This window comes from Manacus vitellinus, unplaced genomic scaffold, assembly GCF_001715985.3.
Source record: "Manacus vitellinus isolate BGI_N305 unplaced genomic scaffold, ASM171598v3 scaffold_3_pilon, whole genome shotgun sequence".
Taxonomy (NCBI): Eukaryota; Metazoa; Chordata; class Aves; order Passeriformes; family Pipridae; genus Manacus; species Manacus vitellinus.
Window position 1 is genome coordinate 7,489,823 of NW_021940535.1, and position 21,569 is coordinate 7,511,391.

The 21,569-nt window shown below is 39.7% G+C and overlaps 1 protein-coding gene across 2 annotated transcripts in view; it reads right to left on the reverse strand.

Moving 5' to 3' along the window:
- TRANK1 (tetratricopeptide repeat and ankyrin repeat containing 1) overlaps nt 1–20,721 on the reverse strand; it is a 40,784-nt gene extending 20,063 nt beyond the window's left edge. The window contains exons 1-12 of one of the 2 annotated variants that reach the window (XM_008925144.4): nt 20,588–20,721; nt 18,927–19,050; nt 17,420–17,570; nt 15,811–15,929; nt 14,774–14,857; nt 10,240–10,378; nt 9,671–9,802; nt 8,006–8,173; nt 6,052–6,207; nt 5,426–5,677; nt 4,384–4,560; nt 109–2,973 (exon numbers count right to left, since the gene is read on the reverse strand). In XM_008925144.4, the coding sequence (XP_008923392.3) occupies nt 109–2,973; nt 4,384–4,560; nt 5,426–5,677; nt 6,052–6,207; nt 8,006–8,173; nt 9,671–9,802; nt 10,240–10,378; nt 14,774–14,857; nt 15,811–15,929; nt 17,420–17,570; nt 18,927–19,050; nt 20,588–20,721 (4,501 nt within the window). The remainder of the gene's footprint in view (nt 1–108; nt 2,974–4,383; nt 4,561–5,425; nt 5,678–6,051; nt 6,208–8,005; nt 8,174–9,670; nt 9,803–10,239; nt 10,379–14,773; nt 14,858–15,810; nt 15,930–17,419; nt 17,571–18,926; nt 19,051–20,587) is intronic. The other variant, XM_018067957.2, reaches the window with a different exon arrangement.
- Between the last annotated feature and the right edge of the window lie 848 nt (nt 20,722–21,569).

Below are 21,569 nucleotides of genomic sequence, written 5' to 3' on the forward strand. Positions count from 1 at the left end.
AAAAAACAGGCCACACAGAGATGCTTTGAATTGGTCGGTAGAAAACTTCAATCATTAGTGACATATGAAGAGCACAGGCTCAGCTCATAAATAAATTTGTTACTCTACCTGAATGGGACCTGTAGTTCTGGTACAACTGATATATCCTTTTCGGTTTTCTAACACGCTGCTTCTTGTTCGCGGAGCTCTTGCTTGCGTAATGAAACAGTGACCTCAGGTCACTAAAACGAAAAGCAACTCCTTTCATTATGCTCTGGGCAGTGTCACCAGTTAGAAACATGGCATTAGGGTCATTGATGCATTTCATTAACAGTGCTAGCTCAGCTTGCGTGAAATCCTGTATCTCATCACCATAAAACTCATGGATGGACCATGGCAGTTCCCTGAGCTTTGAAAGTCGTTGAGATAAATTATATAGCAAATCTTCTTCATCAAAGTAACCTCCCTGTGATACTATCTGCTGATAAAGACAAAAGAGATGATAGATTTCACTCCTGTCTTCCGTGAAGTTCGGTGATCTCTTTCGGCCTAGCTTTTTGTACTTCTCCTCAGTAAGCTTGCCTCCAAAGCAACTCAGTGCCTCAAAAGAGCCTTTCAGAAAAGATTTTATTTCTTTCCAAACCAATGCTGGATTGTACAAGCTTTTACCTTTTATCATTTTTGGCCATATTTCCTTTGCAAATACATCATAAGTCACAAAAGTCCAATGATCGCTTTCCCTAGAGTATGCATCTGCAGCTCCTCTATCATCACCATGTTCTGCTTCAAGGTTACCTTCTTCATCCTCGTCCTGCCAATTTGGTATGACCGAGTCTTCCTGAGGACTCCAACCAACAATGATTCTTTTAAGACTTCCATCTTCATTTCTTGGAAAAAATGGGTCGGGCATGGATGCATCCAGTAACAACAACAACTGCTTGGAGGTGACAAACAGTGGAAAATTTTCATCTTTAATGTCTTGTAGTTTGTGAATATTTGGCTCCAGAGGCTTGAAGTGACTGGTTACCTTGGAAGACTTGCTAAGTTCAATGAAATTCTTCTGAACTTCTTGGCATAAGACAGGATTTTTTGTTACAAAGATCTGGTGCAGGTGCTCCAGCCTGTTTGATGCTTCTGTGCTACACGTTTGGTCTTCTTCATGGTCATCACATGAATTCATTTCTGTACCAGCTGTGCCTGAGGGAACCTTTTCATTTTCACTGTCCTGGTCTTGCTCGTCCTTCACCTGTTCCTCACTCGAATCATCATTGTCTTGTTTTATTTCACCCTCTTCCTTCCCTAAACTGGCTTTTTCAAACTCACTGCACTGTCTTTGCTGCCATGTCTGCCTCTCCAGCAGAGGTCCATTTGCCAAGGCGGATTTTTCCCAGTATGAATAGAATTTCTTCCAAAGCCTATACAAGCAGCAAGTCGTCTTCCCTGTCCCACTTCGCCCAATTAAAATGATTGGTTCCATGGGCTTTGGATTGAGATCAATTACTGCATACTCCAACTCCCCAACTCGGAAAGGGTATTCAACAGAAGTCTGCACATCATTTATAATGTTAAGTGCCATGTTAGTACTGAAACTGTGAAATTTTATTATATTGTACTCCAATTCGGCTGCACTGGCTGGAGGGAAATACTCAGGCATGGTATATTCTTTTGATTTTTCTGCCGCTGTGTCTTCAACATAACAACGTGGGACACGCTTCTCTGTTGTCACACTGTGGTTCTGATGTCCTTCATTTATACACTTCAGCTTTTTCCTCAAGATGCAGGATAAACCACGATTGTAGGAAATACATATATTTTCTAAGGCACGGTCCAGCTTGCCGTGGTCAAGAACAATGGCCCAAATTCTAATTATTTCTGTGTAAACTCTACCTGATTTTTCTGGAAGACTTTCTGTCTGTTCTGTCTCCATGATCTTTTCTGGACTCTCGCTGCAACGAGGAGAAAAGTCAATCGCAAGTTCCCAAAGCATTCTTGCACCTTTGTCCAATTTGGCTTCATACAGCCGGATATTAGCTTTCAGGTGTTTCAGTGGCTTCTGAAGGCCCCTAGTCCATTCCCCATTGCCAAGCTGCTTAATTGTCCTTATAGTTTTAGTTTTCAGATCATGAGGCACAGCTTTGTTGCTCAAAGTCTTCAGCATTTCAGGAGTGCACTCTATTTCCCAGGTCATGTTATCAAACTCCTGCTCATGTGCCTCAATATCCAGACTCTCCTCCTTTTCTTCCTTCTCTCCATTAGGCAGGGCCATGTTAAATTCCCCTGCTCCGTTCTTTTTCTCCCAATCATGCCTTTTTCCTTCAGGATAAGCTATGCTTCCATAAGACTGCAAGGAACTTCTTCCCTCCTCCAAACTAGTCTGAGTTGCAGGTGGTTTTTGTACTAGGGGATGATCCTTTCTCAGCATGTCGCCCACTTTCAGTTGCTGAATTAAAGTTGTGATTGCCTGCACTAGACTTTCCTGCAGTGTTAAAGGGCTATTTATTCCTTCTGTTTTCTGCTTTGCCAACTGACCTTTTCTTGTTTTTATAGAACACGGGGGTTTTAAATCATTAGGCATTACATTGCCAGATGGTGTTTTTAATGAGGACCCGGATGAAGAATGCCTTGTGCTCTTTGACTGTGAAGTCTCAGAGGCTGGAACGGGCTTAGATGTTTTACCCAATTGCCCTGCTCTATCTTGCCGGTGCTTCTTTTTCTCCAGTGCAGCATTATTCCAGGCAAGTAGCAGTGGGTCACTTTTTTTAATTCTATGCCTCACATCTCTTCCAGATTTGTTTTTTATATTAAAATTAATGTCGAATTTTGCCAATGACTCTGTTATTCTCTTAGTCTGCTTTGAAAATCCTCTCTGAAAAACAATATGCATCACTGTATTTCCATTCTCATCTTGTATGTTTGGATTAAGATATGGAAAGTCAGAAGGTCTTGAAGCAAAGAGATCAAGTAGATAGTTCAGGATGTTTAAACCAGTGCCATCTGAAAGCAGGAAAACAAATACAAAAAGAAATCACTTGCTTTACAAGGATGCATTGTATGCCAACAATATTTTTTTTCCTGCAGTTAGTGAATTAAAATCTATTTACTGTCAAAAGAAAAACAAAATCATGTTTGTAAAACATGGTTATTTGAAATGGCTCAAAACTGAGCTCTCCTAAGGTTCAGGGAAAACAACACAATGGCAGCAAAGCTTTAGAAATCCCTAGTGCTGTAACTTCTTCCCATTGCATTAGTCAATTACACTCCTTTTTAACCTCTGGGTACAGACAGATTTGTTCATTTTCCAACATGAGCCCTGACTGCTACCAAAGGAATGCCAGCAACTGGTCATCTGGACAAGCAGCAGCAGCTCTAGGTACTGCTCTGGGGTCATTTGGTTCACTTTAACATGGCACCCAGAAGTAACCTGCTGAGGATAACTTTGTTTCACTAAAATAACCCGCAGGAAATCCCAATTATTTCCTGATATTTGAGGTCCCTAAAAGCAACTTCCTACAAAATGAGGTTAGTCACCTCCCTGGGGGGGGAAAATATATATACATATATATCTATTCTACAGCTTTCTGGATTTCATCCAAATAATATATGTGATTTAAACGAGATAATTTATGTGAAACATTTCTTTTCTAGCTGTAAAATAGTGACAATGAAAAGCACTGTAAAGAAATCCCACCTTAAAAAATTTACACAGTGAGAAATACTTAAGATATTCTCATTGAACTTCTTAATCTTTTGATTTAAAATTTACAACTGGCAGTAGCTATGCTTTTAATCTCTCTAAACCCATTCACTGAAATGTGTTTAAAAATTAATAAATCCAGTATTTTTAATTATTTTCATTCTCCACCTCAAAAAATGCATTTTTTTCTTAATTTAAAATCAAACCTGACTTCGGGGCTTAATTTGACAGTTTATCTTACTTTCTTGTATTTTTATGTAAGCCCTAGAGTCCTTTCAGTCAGTTCTCCCCTAAACAACACTTTGCTGATTTATGACTGAACAAAAACCTTTGTTTCTTCCTAGATACTTCCAGTTTACTTCATTCCCACCTAGTCCACATTTTACAGGGTTTCAAAGAGGAGCCTTCCTTTCTTGATTAAACACAAGTATATTCACAAAATAGTAACTGACAGAGACATTGCAGTTGTTTGATTCCACCATGTCACCTGAGCTGCCATTACCTCTCCTCATAGTCCCAGACACTGGAACCAGAGAGCAGAACACATCAGCTTAACAAAGACTGGTGTGTATCCTCTGGCCTGCAAACTTTGGGGGCTGAGTGAGACAGTCAGACATTCTGATCTCCTGGCTCTGCTAGCACATCAGTAAACAGCAGCAGTGGGCTGGATAGGTAAGAAATGGGGATGTCTACAACAGCAAAAGCCTTACCTCTATTATTGAAACAGATGGAAACTGCAGCATGCAAAGGAGTATCTCCTTGTGTAACAGAGAGATTCTGAGGATCTGCACCTTTGGTCAGCAGCAAATACACCAGTTCAAAATAGTTCTTTTTGAGGCATATTTGCAGTGGAATTTCAGAGCTGGTTGCAATCCCATCTGGCAAAGCTGGAGTGAAGGACAGGAAAATATCAGGGGTTAAATCTGATATGCCAGATCTGCTAATTACAGAAAGTTCTGAACAGATGAAGGCATGCATATGCTGATTGCCAAGCAGGTGACAGTTTGAGGTTTTCTGTTAGTTTTTAACATGTATCTGTTAAACATTTTTTGACAAAGAAAAACCTTCATAATCTCCTCTTCCCATTAAGCTGAGCAACCAGTTCTCCTGTTGTGATAGGAAGACATAAAGGCCAGAACATATCTTCTTCAAGCCAGTCAGTCACTGACTGAAATAAGAAGCATCCTTGCACCTCTGGCATTCACAAGGCTTCATCAGGACTATGTGTCCATAACTTAAAGTTAGCATCAAGCTATAAGATTCAGTGAAAAATGACAGAGTAATCCTAGGAATAACCTCATGCAAAACAAGAAGAATGATGATGTCTACACTAGTTAAAAAAAGAAAGACATGTGGTCATGCCTTTGAAACCAATGAAGTAGTCAGTTACTTGCAACAGCAGACTGAATCAGAGACTGTAGCTAACAGTTTCTACCAGGACAATATTGTGGCTGAAGACAGAGAAATCAAGAAATCAAAAGAAACTACAAGCAAAGGAGCAACAATAATCTTTGACCTTTTACCGACCCTAACAAACCAATTTCATTTGACTAACATCTTCTACCCATGCAGCCTTACTAGCTTCCCATACGGCAGATGTAGCCAATGCACAGTACTCCAATGTACTGCTGCACTTACGCAGAGTCGCGAAAAAAACCACATGTTGGTATTTCTGAGACCTAATGTTGCTCCCAACATGTCAAATAACACACTAGATCTTTTATAGTACATTAATATTGCACTGGTTTTCACCTCCCAGTTCAAGTAAGCATCTTATGAGGTGCACTTGCGTATCCGATCTTTCACACTGTTGGATAATGTTGCCGATGTCAACATCTGGAAGACTGCAGTTTTTGAAGAGTCCTCCACCGGCTGGCTTTTCTCCATTGGCTTTCCCTGTTAGTAGCAGCAAAACTTTATGCCACATTTGCTTCTCCAGCAACTGTTTTATGAAGCTGTTAGCACAGGCATGGGAGATGTTGCATGGGATTTCTTCAGGGATTTCTGCAAGACAGTCAAACCAACACAACTCACTCAAAGTCTTATGACATCCATTTCACTGTAAACTAGTTTCAGAATAATTAATTCATTAAATTCAAAGCAAAGAACAACAAAATGCATCTTTCCATCCTTATGTTGTCAACCAAGTAAGTTTGAACATTTCGATGCACCATGCTGAATTTTTGTGCACATTCCAGTGATTCTAAGTGCAAAAAACCAACTGTAAATATAATTAAAAGCACATCATTCCAGTAATAACAGCTGCAGAAACAGAGAAGAGAAGGAAGGGTAAAAGGGCAAAAGGCATGTGTTAGCATCAAACACATTTTTCACAGCAATTAAGTTTTGTGAAAGGCAGAAATGTGAACTCACTGTACCTTCCAAAGAAGACAGCAGTTTCAGAAATCGCTTAACAGCACCTTCCTTCAATACATTTTTATTATGTGCTCCATTTTCAAACCTGTAGAACTGGACAAACTGTTCCACAACATCCCGGAGAGAATCTGTAGCAGCTATGGCACTTTCTTTCCCCCCTGCAAAACATTACAGAAATTGAAAACCCATTTCCTTGATGGCATGTTTTCAGGGCAAGACTGCAAAGCATTACATCCCAGGGCTCTAAGAAACCTGTAGTGGCAGATTAAAATCAGACGGCTGAAACTTACTGCCAATGCCAGTCCTGTGATGGATTTCTCATCCCAAAGTATATTTGATACTTTCATCCAATACACTCTTGTCCTGGCTTTGCCTGGGACGGTGTTATTTTTCTTCTTAGTAGCTGGTACAGTGCCATGCTTTGGATATAGGATGAGGATAAGGTTGATAACACACTGATGTTTTGGCTGTGAGCAGTGCTTACCCTGTAACAAAGCCTTCTCAGTGTCCCATGCTCTGCCATTGAACAGGTGCACAAGAAGACTGGAGGGAACACGGCCAGGACAGCTGACCTGAACTGGCCACAGGAATATTCCATACCCCACACAATGTCATGTTCAGTACATAAACTGGGGGGAATTGGCTATGAGGGGCCCATCACTGCTTGGGGACAGGCTGGGCATCGGTTAGCGGGGTGTGAGCAATTGTACTGTGCAACACTTGTGTTTCTTGTGTTTTACTCCTTTCTCCTTGTCATCATTTTTAATACTACTACTACTAATTTACTTTCTTTCAATTATTGAACTGTTCTTATCTCAATGCACCATGGGAGAGAGGGCGAAGTGAGCAAGCAGCTGAATGGTACTTAGTTGCCAGCTGAGGTAAAACTATGACACTCTTTACCATAATACCCTAGACTGAAAACTAATAGTTTTAAAGTTGATCTGTATAAAAGCAGGAAAACGCTGCCTCACAATTATATCACTGTTCGGAATTTAGAGTGGATGACTAAACCCAGTAATGTTTTCAGTATACAGTTTTAGTCAGATGACCTGAGCTTGTCTGATTCCTCAGCGTCATTTACAAAATACAGCCATAAAATAATTTGTCCTCTTAGAAGAAAAAAACAAAACCAAAAAATTCCATCAGACCAAAATGATATCTACAAGATTAAGATTAAGAGATACTTATGTAATGGGTAATAGCAGATTTTAAATGATGTCCCAATAAATGCCCTTAAATAAACACTGAAATACTTGGCCTGGATTTCCTAAAAGGTTTGAGGAATTTAGCTACATCAAAGACCAAACAAAACAGTAGCTTTACCCCATAGGACAAAAGAGACAGATAAGGTTAGTCATCTTTTTAGCAAAAGAGACTAACCTCAGACTGTTAGCTATAAAGGTGGGGTTTATTCTCCAGCCTCTCATTTGCAGTAAGCATGGAAAACTCTCGCAGGTTGTGCATTGCAAAAAAACCCCACCCAAAATCTGGTCACAAAAGACAGGCTGAGCTACCTGAAACACCAACCAAAGTGATTACTGCCACATGGGTATTGGTGTTAACCCCTAACCGAGAACCACCACGCTAAAACCTTCTCCAGAGCAGAGATCTCCGCAGCAAAGAAAAAGAAACTGTGGGAATTTGTCTGCCAGGAGCCCTAAGATGCAAGCACAATGAAACCCAGTTTTCCAGTAAACTTACATGCAACGCACACATGAAAACTGAGATGGAACCTAAAAACTTTGCTTTATGCCAAGTTTGATCTGAACAGTTAGACAGCAATTGCCTTCAGGCAAGGACAAAATATTCACTTTTGACTGGTAGGAGATCACGGTGACAACTCGTAGGAGAAGTTACATAAAACCCACCCACTATTACCAAATCAAAATAAAACAATTTTGTACCTAAAGGATATAATTTTAAAACAGGAAAAGCACATAGTGCCTGTAGTACCTGTCTGTTTCTCAGAGGAAGTGTGTTTCTCAATGTGCTTGCTGACTTGTCTTACAGCATCAAAGTTTTTGTTCTTTTTCAAGATATCTATGACATATCTTGACCGCGCATCTGGAAAAGTGGGATCAACCCCAAAATTCAGGAGCATGATCACATCTTCTGTTTGGCCTAAGAAAACACATGAATAAAAATTAGAGGAAGAATAATTCACATTGTTCAGGGGTCTTGTTCTGTTTTCCTTTTTATTTTTAATTTCCTGGCAAAATTTCTAGCCTATTTTTAATTTAAAAGATTTCAATTTTTCCAGTGTCATAAGAATGAGGCATTGGAAGGTGACTTGATAAACCAGAATATTTCACACATTCAGGCATAAATATACACAGGTAGGCACTGAGTTTCTTTCCTGTGAAACATAAACCACGATTTTCTTGGAAATAAACTTTGTAACTAAGATGTCTACTTTGACTAAAAGTATAATTGTCTTCAACAGAAACTGCTATCCTCTGTAGCATTTCACTACAAGTATTACAGATTACACATAAGCACAATAAATATGATGGTGATTTAAAGCCTTGACATCATACCTAATATTCTGGAAGACTACAAGCTCACTTCTTAGTATGCCACACTGTACTACTAGGGGAAGCTTTACAGCTGCCTGTACTTCTCTTGCCTCAAAGAGGCACATTTGCTAGTAGTCATGCCCTCAGAACAGTTGGGAGAGCACAGGAGCACCAAATCACCAAGTCATGCAGGAGAAAACTGAGCAACGGTGAGCAAATAAGTGTTAGACCACCACCCCTGGCACACCACCACAGGACCTGAAGATCTTGGAGGTCTTTTTCAACCTCAGTGATTCTATGATATATAATGTTCAGAATGAATAGCTAAAAAGAAATAAATTTTAATAAATACATATTAACATATATAATCTCCCTATAATAAATACTATATGAATATTATTAAATAAACCTTAATTTAAGGAAAAAATAAATTTATACAGATATGCAGTCTCTTCTACAAATGTGTAAGTCATTTAGCAGCAGATGGAACTGCTGCAAAAGATGTGTTACACCTTTCCAGAAAATGAAATTATTTAGATATAAGTTGTGCACATTTCATTCACACTATTAAAGCAAACCACCAGAATGTCACTGCATGCAATGACCCACAAGTCTGGTGTTATCTTGGCATTGATGTTTGTTTCCCGTTGCCACCTAGTGAGCAGAGTAAAAAATACAAGGAAAAAAGCCAGGTTAACATAAAAGAAATCCCACAGAAAATGTGAAGGAAAGCATCCTGTTTTCCTCCTCTGACAATGTACGCTACTACTCGGTCTTAAATTTTCACCTATTTTAAGGACACATCAAACTTTAAAAGGTAACTTCTAAGATTCTAAAAACTGCAGCATACTTGTGGGAAAATCCTAATCAGTCAAACCAAAGAGCAAAGGAAACTGTCAGACATCAGGTACACAATTTCGAAAAGGAATTGTTGAAATGTTTAAATATTACTTGTTATTACACAGTCTACCTTCAGATACCTTCTCATTTTCTTCCTTCGCATGAAACAGTAAACACCGAGGTCTGAAACTTTCTTCCATTATTGATTGTTTAATATGAAAACAGAGCAACACACGCACACAAACAAAAAAATTGTACTTACTGCTTTTCTGGGAATATTCATTGGAAGAGGCCACAATATGCAGGAGGGTATGTCCATCTCTGTCTTGCTGGTTGATCCTATCCTTCAAGTCTGGCCTCTGAGTCAGTAACCACCTGAAGAGATGGTTATTTGCTGAAATAACAGAAAAACACACATAAATAGATTAGCGTTTTTTTCTCCTATGAAATGGCAAGATGCAAATCTAAGGTTGACTCATGACCCTTTCACAGACATAGAAACTGCTGCTCCACACTGAGATGGCAGGACGAAACACTGTTCTTTTGTCAAAGTTTATATATTCTGGTTACAAAAGACCCATATCAAACTACACTTTTGCTTCAAATCACAGAAGAGAACAACTATAATAGGTTTCCACCACTATCAGGCAAAGATGATCAAAGAGAGTGTTTAAAACATTTCTAAAATAGTGCTTTACTGGCACATGCAAGATTATACTTAATAATCTGACCTGAGTTGTTGTGAATTTTTTTTTAATTTAAAAAAGCTCTAAGTGTCAGTTCTCTAAGGAAAGCCACCACTGGTTTATTTTAGCTGCAGATGTCACTCACTTGCTTTGATACACAGTCTGATAACAGCATGCAGCGGATACACTCCAATGGATTCAGCTTTTGCCCCAATGGAAATTAGCCACTTGACTAACTCCACTAGTCCTTGCACCTTCTCACCACGACCATACAACTCAGAAGTCTGACAACAAAGAGAACAATTACAACACATTATTTTTACATACACAAAAGGTATTTCCTTTTTAATTCTATTTCCATGTTTTTATGACAAGATTCAGTGGAACAATAACAAGCTATATCCATTGTAAAATGAAAATATTTCATAGACTTTCATAGCATGGCTTGGGTCAGAAGGGACAATAAAGATCATCTAGTTCCAACCCCCAATAGGCAGGATCACCTTTCACTAGACCAGGTTGCTCACAGTTCCATTCAACCTTGCCTTGAATGCCTCCAGGGATGGGGCATCCACAACTCCTCCTGGCAACCTGTTCCAGTGCTTGACCACCCTCTGAGTAAAGAATTTCTTCCTGGTATCTAATGTAAACCTACTCCTTTTCAGTCTGCAGCCATTCCCCCTTGTCCTGTCACTACACGCTCTTGCAAAAGCCTCTCTCCATCTCTCCTGTAGGCTCCCTTCAGGTATTGGAAGGCTGCAATTAGATCAACCCAAAGTCTTCTCTTTTCCAGGCTGAACAATCTCAATTCTCTCAGCCTTTCCTCATAGCAGAGGTGCTCCATTCCTCTAATCATTTTGGGTGTCCCTCTTCTGGACTCGCTCCGACAGGTTGATGCCAGAAATAGTGTGGCCAGCAGGACTAGGGAAGTGATTGTCTCACTGTGCTTGGCACTGGTGAGGCTGCGCCTTGAATCCTGTGTTCAGTTTTGAAACTCTCACTACAAGAAGGACATTGAGCTGCAGGAGCATATCCAGAGAAGGGCAATGGAGCTGGGGCAGCGTGTGGAGCACAAGTGTGATGAGGAGCAGCTGAAGGAGCTGGGGTTGTTTAGCCTGGAGAAAACAAGGCTCACGAGGGACCTCATTGCTCTCTACAACCATATGAAGGGAGGTTGTAGCAAGATGGAGGTTGGTCTCTTCTGCTGTGTCCCAAGTGAAAGGAGAGAAAACAGCCTCAAGTTGCACCAAGGGAGGTTCAGACTAGATACTAGGAAAAAAAAATTTCACTGAAAGAGTGGTCAGGCATTGGAATAAGTTGCCCAGGGAGGTGAAAGTGTTCAAGAGGCATCCGGGTATGGCACTTGGGAAATGGTTTAGGGGTGATTCTGGTTGTGCTGAGTTGATCTTGAAGGTCTCTTCCAACCTTGAGGATTCTAGGATTCTGTGAAAGCACACAGCCTGAGCAGAAGACAGCTGAACTGAAAACAGATGTTCTAGCAAGGACTTAATGAACATAAAGCATAGTCTACAAGGGGCACAGCAATATAGGGTACTCTGGAGGTGTCCAGAGGAGGGTCAGATGGAAATTGAGACAATATGCCAGAAGGATCAGGACATGAAGAGGTGGTCGGAAACAGTGTTCAGACATAATTTCTGCATTTGTGCCTGTCATCTTTTTAAATAGTAGTCTTCACACATGCTTTCAACATCCACAAATAAATCTTTTTTTTTTTCATACCTCATGCCAAATTTTGACTGGCAAGAATTACTGTTTGTGAACAGTTAAAAAAAAATCAAAATACGACAAATTACAGGGAGATTGTAGTGGCAGCAGGGGAAGTCTGAGTTCTCAGAAAGCCACATTTTCTAATTTTCACAAAAGAGAAGCACTGCTTAGAGATTTTTCATCTCGATTCTTTCAGTCTTCCATGTGTACAACAAGCCCACTAGAATAGGTAAGACTTGTGGGGTCAATTCAACAACAAAGGACATGCTATTTTGTAAAGGCAACCCATGTTTCTCCTCCTCTCTCGAAGTATTTTGCTTTGCTTGCCTAGGAAGGAAAATATTTTACTAAGACACTCTACATGCATCTTCTATTGTGTTGCCATGCTTTACTGCCAGTGTGAGTAGTTACTCTGTTGGCACTAACACAGCACACCTCTGGCTAATGATACCTAAGACATGCTTGTATATATCCATCCACTAACTCTTCTGCTGTCACTAAAAATAAGCCTATGAGAGATGTTGATTTATATCCTTTACACTGCCCTTATTTTTCAGAATTGCTTCTGCTCACTCTGTCAGGCACCTAACTGAAATAGCCCCAATTTGAAATTATTTTGACAGAAGTACCACCAGCACCGTAACAGCCAAACGGCAAATTCTGGCATATTCCATCAATATGCCTTAAACCTTAATTTGCCAACCAGTAAATGCCAAGCAAAGGTACTGAGTAGCCTACAGCTAACATCTTCTAAAGTTTCTGTCAGGAAAATCACAGTGCTGTAAGAAATCCAGAAATTCTTTACTGTGATGCAGTGAGGCACTGGAACAGGCTGCCCAGAGAAGCTGTGGATGTCCCATTCCTGGCAGTGTTCAAAGCCAGATTGGACAGGACTTTGAGCAAACTGGTCTAGTGGAAGGTGACCCTGACCATGGCAGTTTGGAACCAGATGATCTTTAATGACCCTTTCAACCCAAATCATTCTATGATTCCATGATAAAGCCTAAGGAATTTCTCAATGAATGTGCAACCATATCTTTTAAAAGTAGGTTACCTACAACAGAACTATACTTAATTAACATACACACCAAGAAATGAAAGAATAAACCCAAAAAATGCTTATACAGAAAAGAATTTTTTAGTAGTCTGTAAGAAATGTTTTACTTAACTGCAACTGAAATAGGCTGGGCAACCACTGTGTGGTGAGAGGCACATGCTTTGTGAGATGCCTTTAGAAAGCTGATATGTCACTGCTATGGACACTGGCTGTTCCTGAGTTGCAGAGCTGGTGAACTCCCAGCAGCTCCTGGCTCACAGTCAGCCCCCAGCCACACCTTGGTTCCCAAGGTAGCAGAAGCCATGGCTGCTCACCCCTTAGTGCACTTAAGGCATTTTGATGGAATACCTGTGCACAAAGCCAGGGGTGAGCAGCAGCAAACTCTCCAAGGCCACCTAGTCACACAGCAAGGTGGGCAGAGCCTCTGGGGTGTACCAGTGGCATGGACACCAGGCAGGTACAGTCATCCAGCAGTAAGTTTGTGTGAGCATGGCAGTTTGTGACAGCTTGTCCTAGTTAGGACAGCTGAGATCAGTTCATCATGGTGGGTGTAACCCAAAACTGTATTCTATAGCCTTCCATGTCATTTCCCAGAAACTAGACTATTGTTGTCAATAGACTATTCGCACCTTCTGCCCATAGAGCCTGACTCCTCAGGCTATAAACTAGGTGTTAAGAGGCCTGTGAGATAGGAAGATGTTTCTGTCCTCACACCCTTTGTGGAACTCCCCGCCCTGAGGGGAGCACTGAACATTCCTGCCTGAACTGGAGGATATATAATCTTGGAGTTTTGGAACATTTTTCAACCCACTCGTGGGATCCAGAGGACGGCTGCATCTCATCGCTCTCAACCAGACTTAGACCACCACTGGACTGCGATCACCAGTTCTGGCCAGACTGCAGCAGCTCTCCCACCAGCAGGTTCTTCCCCTCTCCCTTTACTTTGGACTCAAACAGGGCCCAAGGAACACCACTTTGTTCATGCCCCAGGGCACTGGGTTATACATTTGGGTTTTTGTGGGTTGAGACCAATTGTTTGTTTGTATTATTGTACTTACTGTATTATTTTAATAAATTGTTATTCTGACTTATAATCTCTCCTTTGAGTTGAGTTCATTCCCCCTGCTGGTTAACTTTTATTTTATCCTGCCAGCACAGAAAGTTTGGACGTTCCCAAATGCTGCAGAACATGAGGAATCACAATATAAAGAAAAGAGTAAGTTTCAGGAGAGCATCATGGGGATCAAGTTCTGCTGTCTGCAGATGCCATCATCTCTGCGAAAGGTATCAGGAATTGTGGCTACTTGGTCTATGACTACATGCTTCCACCTTGTCAAAATCCTCTAAATAATCTGAGAAGTGTCAAAGCCTTTACAGAGAAAGTTTAGCAGTTGCTACATAGATGTAAAGCATCCTACCAAAAATGTTGTGTGTTGAGGGAAAGAAAAATTCCAGCACTGCACCCAGCTCAACTCCCTGTGATTATACTCAATACCATGAAGCAGTCCAGAGACAGGCTAGCAAAGTACAAAAATATCCTAGCCCATATCCTAAGTTCCTCTCATTGGAAAGCATACCCAATTTAACTGATATCAGACATCTTTCAGTATTAAATTGTCAAGTTAGAAGTGTGACATAGATATCTTGCTGTATTTGAGAGAAAAATGTCTTCTTTTGATCAAATAAAAGGAAATAGTAAATTACATACAGAAATTAACCAAGCTGGAGGTTTTAAAATTTTCAAAGGAAAAGAAACAAAATATTTAGCATGATAATATAACATCCATATATTTTTCATTTTATTTTTCTTGCACACAAGATGGAAAATCTCTCACTAAACTAAAAAGAAAGAAAAGATACAGACACAAGGAAAAAAGAGAGAATACTACTTTACCTCAAAGAGATTCTTCAGAGATACCTGGTTGACTCTGAGATTACTGGGCAACTTTTCCTTCTCAGACAGCAACAACAGACAAGACTGAAAAAAAACCCCACATTAGTGATCTTATAAGCACACTTAGAAACTCTGCATCATCAGATCTTGCAGGGAAGCAAACACTGGCTAACAACATTTCGGATCTTTTTGTAATATTTTAAGAGATTACTGAATCTCCTCTTCTAATTTTCAACTGAATTAATGTAACACACAGTGGAATATGACCAATGAAAGTTTTCCTCCCCCTCCTTCTCCACCTCTGGTTCTTGCAGGGCTGTTTCTCTCACTCTTTCCCCCTCACTCTGCCAGGCAAGTATTTGCCTTTCTTAAAACACACTTTCCCTGTGCCACCTCCACCTTGGCTGCAGGGCTCAACCATGCCCTGGAATAGGGCCATTGGAGTGGCTGGAAGCAGGGCAGCCCTGGTCGCTCCTCACCAGGGCCCTGCAGCCTGGGCTGCCAGCACCTCACCATCAACATCCAATACAGGTACAATTGTGACAATGATCAATTTTTTCCATAGTCTCTAGAGAAAATAGGATTAAAATAATTTCAGATGATTCGCCTTCGGACTTTTCTAAATGATCTGGTTTTGTTTAACAACCATGTACTTCCACCAAGATGCTCCTTGTTTGTGGGTCTTTCACAGACAATTTCAAAAATCCTACTTGTGACCCAAAAGGAAAAGGGGCTACAAATACTCTTGTGGGTTTTTCCCCCTCTCAAATTTCAAGAATAATGACTCTAGATGGCACCATAAGACAGACAACAGCAAGAGCCAAGCAGGATTTCATGCCCATTGCATCCCTTCCAGAAATGAATTTCAGAAATTATTTACCACTAAAAGCATTTTTCAAGTCATAAGAATCAAGACATTTGAACCAGGCAGCAACATATACTTACTGTTTTGGCTTTCAAAGGTAACATAAGCTTATGTTGAAGAGGTAAGACGAGCACCCACCACACAGAGGGAGGTGACACGGTGACAGACTTACCCTCCACTTCCCTTTCTGGGCCAGCCTTTCTATCACCGCTTGCCAAACCAGTGCATCAAATCTTGCACTGAAAACATATTCATATGCAGGGGGAAAAGTTGGTGGAAAGATTCGTTCATCTGCAAGCATAAGCAATTGAGAAAACTATTGGGTATACAGAGCACTTCAAAAGTTGGAGACTCCAACTAAACTATGTCATTGCACAGTGACGATTTTAGCACTGATTAATACCCAAGGGAATGCCAAATGGGGGATTAAATAACCCTGATCACCCAAATGATACAGCATCCTGTTATCAGTGGCCAGACTTCACTAAACAAAGAGAAAAAAATTAATCCCTGCCCTCAAGAAACACCTCAAAACCCCAAGACTTTGTGAACCTCGTGGCAGTTCTTCTACTTGTGGGTCAATGAGCTATGGATGCTGCTAAAAATAATCAAGGTCCTAAACACATGGCTACAAGCTCAAGGAAAGGCAGTAGGGGCACAACCCTAAATCTCCTGGCATGCTTGCAGGCCCATTAGACAAAGTCTGTTGAACAGACAAAAAAGCAAGCAGAGGAGGAGAGACTGAGGAGATGGCAAGGAGACACAGGGTGGACATAGCTCAAAAAAAACCCACACAGTGGCACAGGAAGTCCCCCACACTGGAATACACTGCACTGAAAACTCAAGTTTAAACTGCATATCTTCTAATTATTTTCAAATATATCTAGCTAAAAGAAAAGCAGAGTGGTCTGGACAAAATTCACTAAATGCCTCAGGGGTCTGGTGCTCCAAATTTCCTGTCTTGTTTCCCTGCCCCTGAATTTTGACCTTTTCTAACTACTTCACAATTGACATGTTCCTGTGATATCTGAGATTTGAGATGTAACAAGAACTAATAGTTTTTGCAGTGGAATGTACCACAAAAACTACATATCGTTGAGCCAAGTGATTTAAAGGGACCAATCAAGCAAGGTGAGGAAACAATGAAGAAGGGAACTGAAGCAGTCGAACAGGCAGCACTGGGTTGATATATAACCAAAGGTATTGTCTTAAAGAAGGTCATAAGGCAATCATTTCGAACTTTAGGGACTTGAGACACAGACAACCACTAGAGACCCCCAGTGAAGCCCCTCGGAGACCTTGTAGGGATATGTATATACGCTAGAAAGTGTTGGGCAATGTCATGAATGTATAACAGGAAGGCAGGGAATGAAAAATGAATAATCATATAATGCCAACATATCAGCTGTAGCAAAGATAGCTCTGTGTGCACTTTAAGCGAACTGATTCCCAGGGTACCTGGTATGCTGTGCATTGTAATAAACAATGCCTGGCTTCTAAAACTCATAAATTGTGTCTCAGAGGTTTCTTTTAAGAGTCAATTTTAGGCAACACCTGTGAGACAACGCTACCCCCTGCACAGTGTTTTGCAATTGTTGGCATCTGCTGTATACAAACTGGACCAAGTTCAGCACATCCTCAACATATTCGTAACCCTCAAACAGACCTGAGGCACTGAAAGACCAAAGGAATGATCTCATGAAAGACATCCTGTCAAGGATTTGCGTTGTCATCACTACTGAAAGGTTCTTAGAAAAATTAAGATCTTAATTTGAGCTTACCATTGACACTTATGAAGATTCCTGCTACAAAATCAGCAATTTGAGTTCGATCTCCAGAAGAATTCAGGAGAACCAAACCTTTATGAAACATAGAAACTGCCTTGTAAGAGTTTGATAACATGATGAATGACTGGCCAGCTCTATAATAAGCCTGAAAAAAAAGGAGAACAAAAGACAATTGTTGGGAAAATATTCAGAGATCTTTACTACAAAACAAAATGTTGCAATTTTTTTCTAAATTCTCTATTATAAAATGACATGTTGTACTATTTCTACAGCTTCTTATACACAGATAAAAACAAAAAAGTGCAATCAACTATTCTATTCTAATCCCTTGAAGTTCACAATATGCTACTGATATCATCACAGATACTAAGAGCGATAAAGGCTGGAACACAAAACTTGGAAAATAACTACAGGATGAAAGATACACTTTTAGCAACTGTATTTTAACCTCCTCTGGACAAGGTTTTTTTTTGTCACAAAGTCCAGAATATATAATTATGTCCCCACATCACTGTATTTTGCCGTATTTGCCACAATGCATATATTTTTCAGCCAATGGCACCTGAAGATGTTTATATTCACCACTGAATTAGGCTGTACCAGCTCAGTCACAGTGGAGTTAATTTGTTCAAATTACATAAATTGGCATGCTGCAGTGCAAGTTAAATGGGCATTTTTTTGTGCAATTTTACCATATCTGAATGAAATATCTTCTACAGAAGTCTCCGGGAGTCTGTAGTAGTCAGACCAGAAGACTATCACAAAGAAGCCAATCCAAGAGTATGCCTCCATATCATAAATACTGTACAACTGCTCTTTATTCATAGCAGATGACTATTTGAGTCAATGTGTACTTAATCACAAGCTAAGAGCAGTGTATTGTTCTGTCCACTGGAAATACACTATGACCTTGATCACCATGTACTGTTCCCAGGAACTGCAGACTTATTAACACATAAAAGAATATTAGCACATACTGCCCAAGAGAGCCTTCAAAGCTAAGTCCCCATCCCAGAGCTGAGTGCTGTCATCTGTACTGTAAGCCAGGCTCTGTAAGACCACAAGCGAGCACAGAGATGGTGAACTTCACCACAGACAAGATCTCCACATGGCCTGACCAGACACGCAGCTAGTGTCAGGTCAGGTTTCAAGCATCACAAGGTCACGTAAGATTTTCATCTTTTATCATTTCCTATCACGTTGTTTGGGATACTAATAAAATTGTTATATTCCTTGAAAGCATTGGTGCTTCACTTGTTGGGACCCAGGGACAACCAGCAACTCCTGGTGCAAAAAGATCTGCTTTATTTTATTAAAAGTACTATTACAGTAGTAAATCTGATGCTTATGTATAGAATCAAACATTGATTCTGGAATTTCATGTTATATTTGCCTATCATACCTCAAAGCCAAAACACAATAAAAACAAGACTATGACACTTTAAAAAAGGAAAAAAGTAAGGAAGGCATGCAAAACCCATCAGCTTAAACATCTGAATACCTTAACATACTCTGGATCCCACTGTAAGCTCTGGTAGGCTAAAAATGCTGCTTCATTCCATTTACCCAGATAGTACAAGGCTGTTGATTTGTTGCACATCAACACAGCTATGTCCCGGGAACACCTAAAAATATGTTTTTAGCATTACTGTTTATTCGCTTGAAAAAGGATCATATTTTACAGTTAGCCATATGGGAAAATGAAAACAATATACATATCACCCACCTAACAAAATTAGAGGTAAAAAATGTAGTTGTAGAAAATAAAGATCATTGGAACATTGTCTATAAAATCTCTTAGAGACATCCTAAATGATACCTTAGTGATAACCTGGTCTCTTCTGAAGCAGAAAGCCAACCCAGTGGAATAATGCAGTATGGCAATTTAGAAAGAGTTCAGACAATCTCAATTCACCTACATATAGCTCAGTGAAAGTCAGCAGCCAAGAATGGGAGAAAACACGTGAATGGAACACATAAATGTGAGACGGAAACAATGCTAAACACATTATGGTCACCAAAAAACAACCTCAGTGCATTTTACTGTATCACCAGTTGATGAAGTCAACAGAAAAATCCACATCAGCTAAGAAATAAAGAAATGTATTTTAAGAGAACTCTATATACTCAAGTATATAAAGCATCTACTGAATGCAAGAGAGTTTCTGGAAAAAGATGCACACAAACCATAGCCCACAGGGTGCTGGTGAGCCTGGAAAGCCTGCCTTGCCTGTGCTCAAACAGATAGTATGTGCCACAGAGCTACATCCTTCATGTTCTTCCTAGCTACTAATTCACACTCAAATAAGTTGTTTCAACACACTGAATGTGTTCAGAGCACACTCCTGCATGCGAGCAAATCCTGACGCAATCCCATGCCAATGGTAATGGAGATATTTGGGACCAGATCCCTGTGTATGATGAAGGCACACTGACAGTAAGGAACAGGCACTGAAAGGAGCCTGCTCAGCTCTGTCCTCGTTCCATCCCATTCCCTACAAATGCTCCAGACTTACCTTACTGCTTAGTCTAAACAGTTAACAGCCAAACTAAATGAATGGCTGGTGTTAAATTAGGTTAACAGCAGTGTTAATATACTGTAGTAATGAATATTTAATAGTTAACATAACACTCAAATATTTCATCACTAGTAATATTAGCAACTGATGTTAACTGTTAAAAAAAACCACTTAACATCTGGAAAGAAATACCCAAAGAAATCTGCTGAAAAATTATCTTTTAACATACCTGAAAATACTAAGAAAGACCAAATAACAAGAACAAAGTAACTTGCATGAATCGTTTTACAGATAATCAGACGACCCACAGAACCACAGGCCACAAACATGACCAAGACATGGCAAAATCCCAGGAAGATTAATCCACAACATGTCATCCAATTTATGGAAAATTAATTTGAGCTTTAATTACACTAATAACTGATGGAAAAGTATTCAGATTAAAGTCACTAATTAATCTCCCACATATATGGAAGGAACAGCAATTCCTCTTTAACTATAAAACTGATACACTAAAGAGTATGACAAAATATACAAGAAAATCAGGTGTCAGGCCAAGAAATAGAGTTTTGAATTAACTGTACAACTGTACACATTTCAGGCTTGTCTTATGGTTTACATGTTATAATTCAAGAATACTTACGGGACCCATTGCATCAAAAAATGAAGTGTTTGTAGAGCTTCATCATACTTTCTGATGGCCAAAGAGTAATTTCCATTTTTAAAAGCCTGGTTTCCGGCCTGCTTCATACTCTGTGCATGTTCCATGGGATTCATGCTAATGAAGAGCAAAAAAAAAATTAATCAAATAAAAGCATTGATTTATGAGACACTTCTATCCCTAAAATCGACCTAAATTTTCACCTTTGTTTCTGCATATTTGAAAAGAAAGACAAAAGAGCGCATCTTTGTTTGCTTCAATTGGAATAGTAAAATACAGCTCAGGTGATAGGCTCACCTTTGCTCTTGATGCCTCCTCAACTTCCCATCTTTTTTAATTAATCTCAGCTAACCAGATATACCATAGGTATGCATTTTTTTCAGTTTTTCTCCTCAGGTCTTAAACTGTATCTTTTAAATTAAGATTCAAAATTATTTCAATGTGTGCACACACACTAAATGCAGGAGAACAAACATCATTCATATGCTTAAGTAATACATGAAGCTATGCATTTCAATTAATTAAACACAAAATTTATTTACTTGCTCTTTACTTATGACTTTGTTGTCCAGCTCCTCTGTCTAGACATTCAATAATCCAATGTATACAAAACTGCTTAGAAACTTAATTACTGCATGGATATATGGTACTGCAGTATATTTATAGTGCATGAGGACCCTGGATCAGACTTTAAACAGTTATTAAAATGAATATAGAAAGTGTCCAAAGAAAACAAAGGTTGAAACCAGCATCAACTGCAAGTTAATGAAAAAATATTTCATCATTAAAAATGTAAAATCAGGTTCATTACATAAAACTAATCACATGATTAAGTAGCTAGATAATAGAAACAAACACAAGAGAAGAAACAGCTACAGGTATGTTGAGAAAACAGCACATTAAAAACAGAGAGGAATACCCAATGCTAAAGCCTTGTGTAGAATCATTCCCTGCAGATTGATTT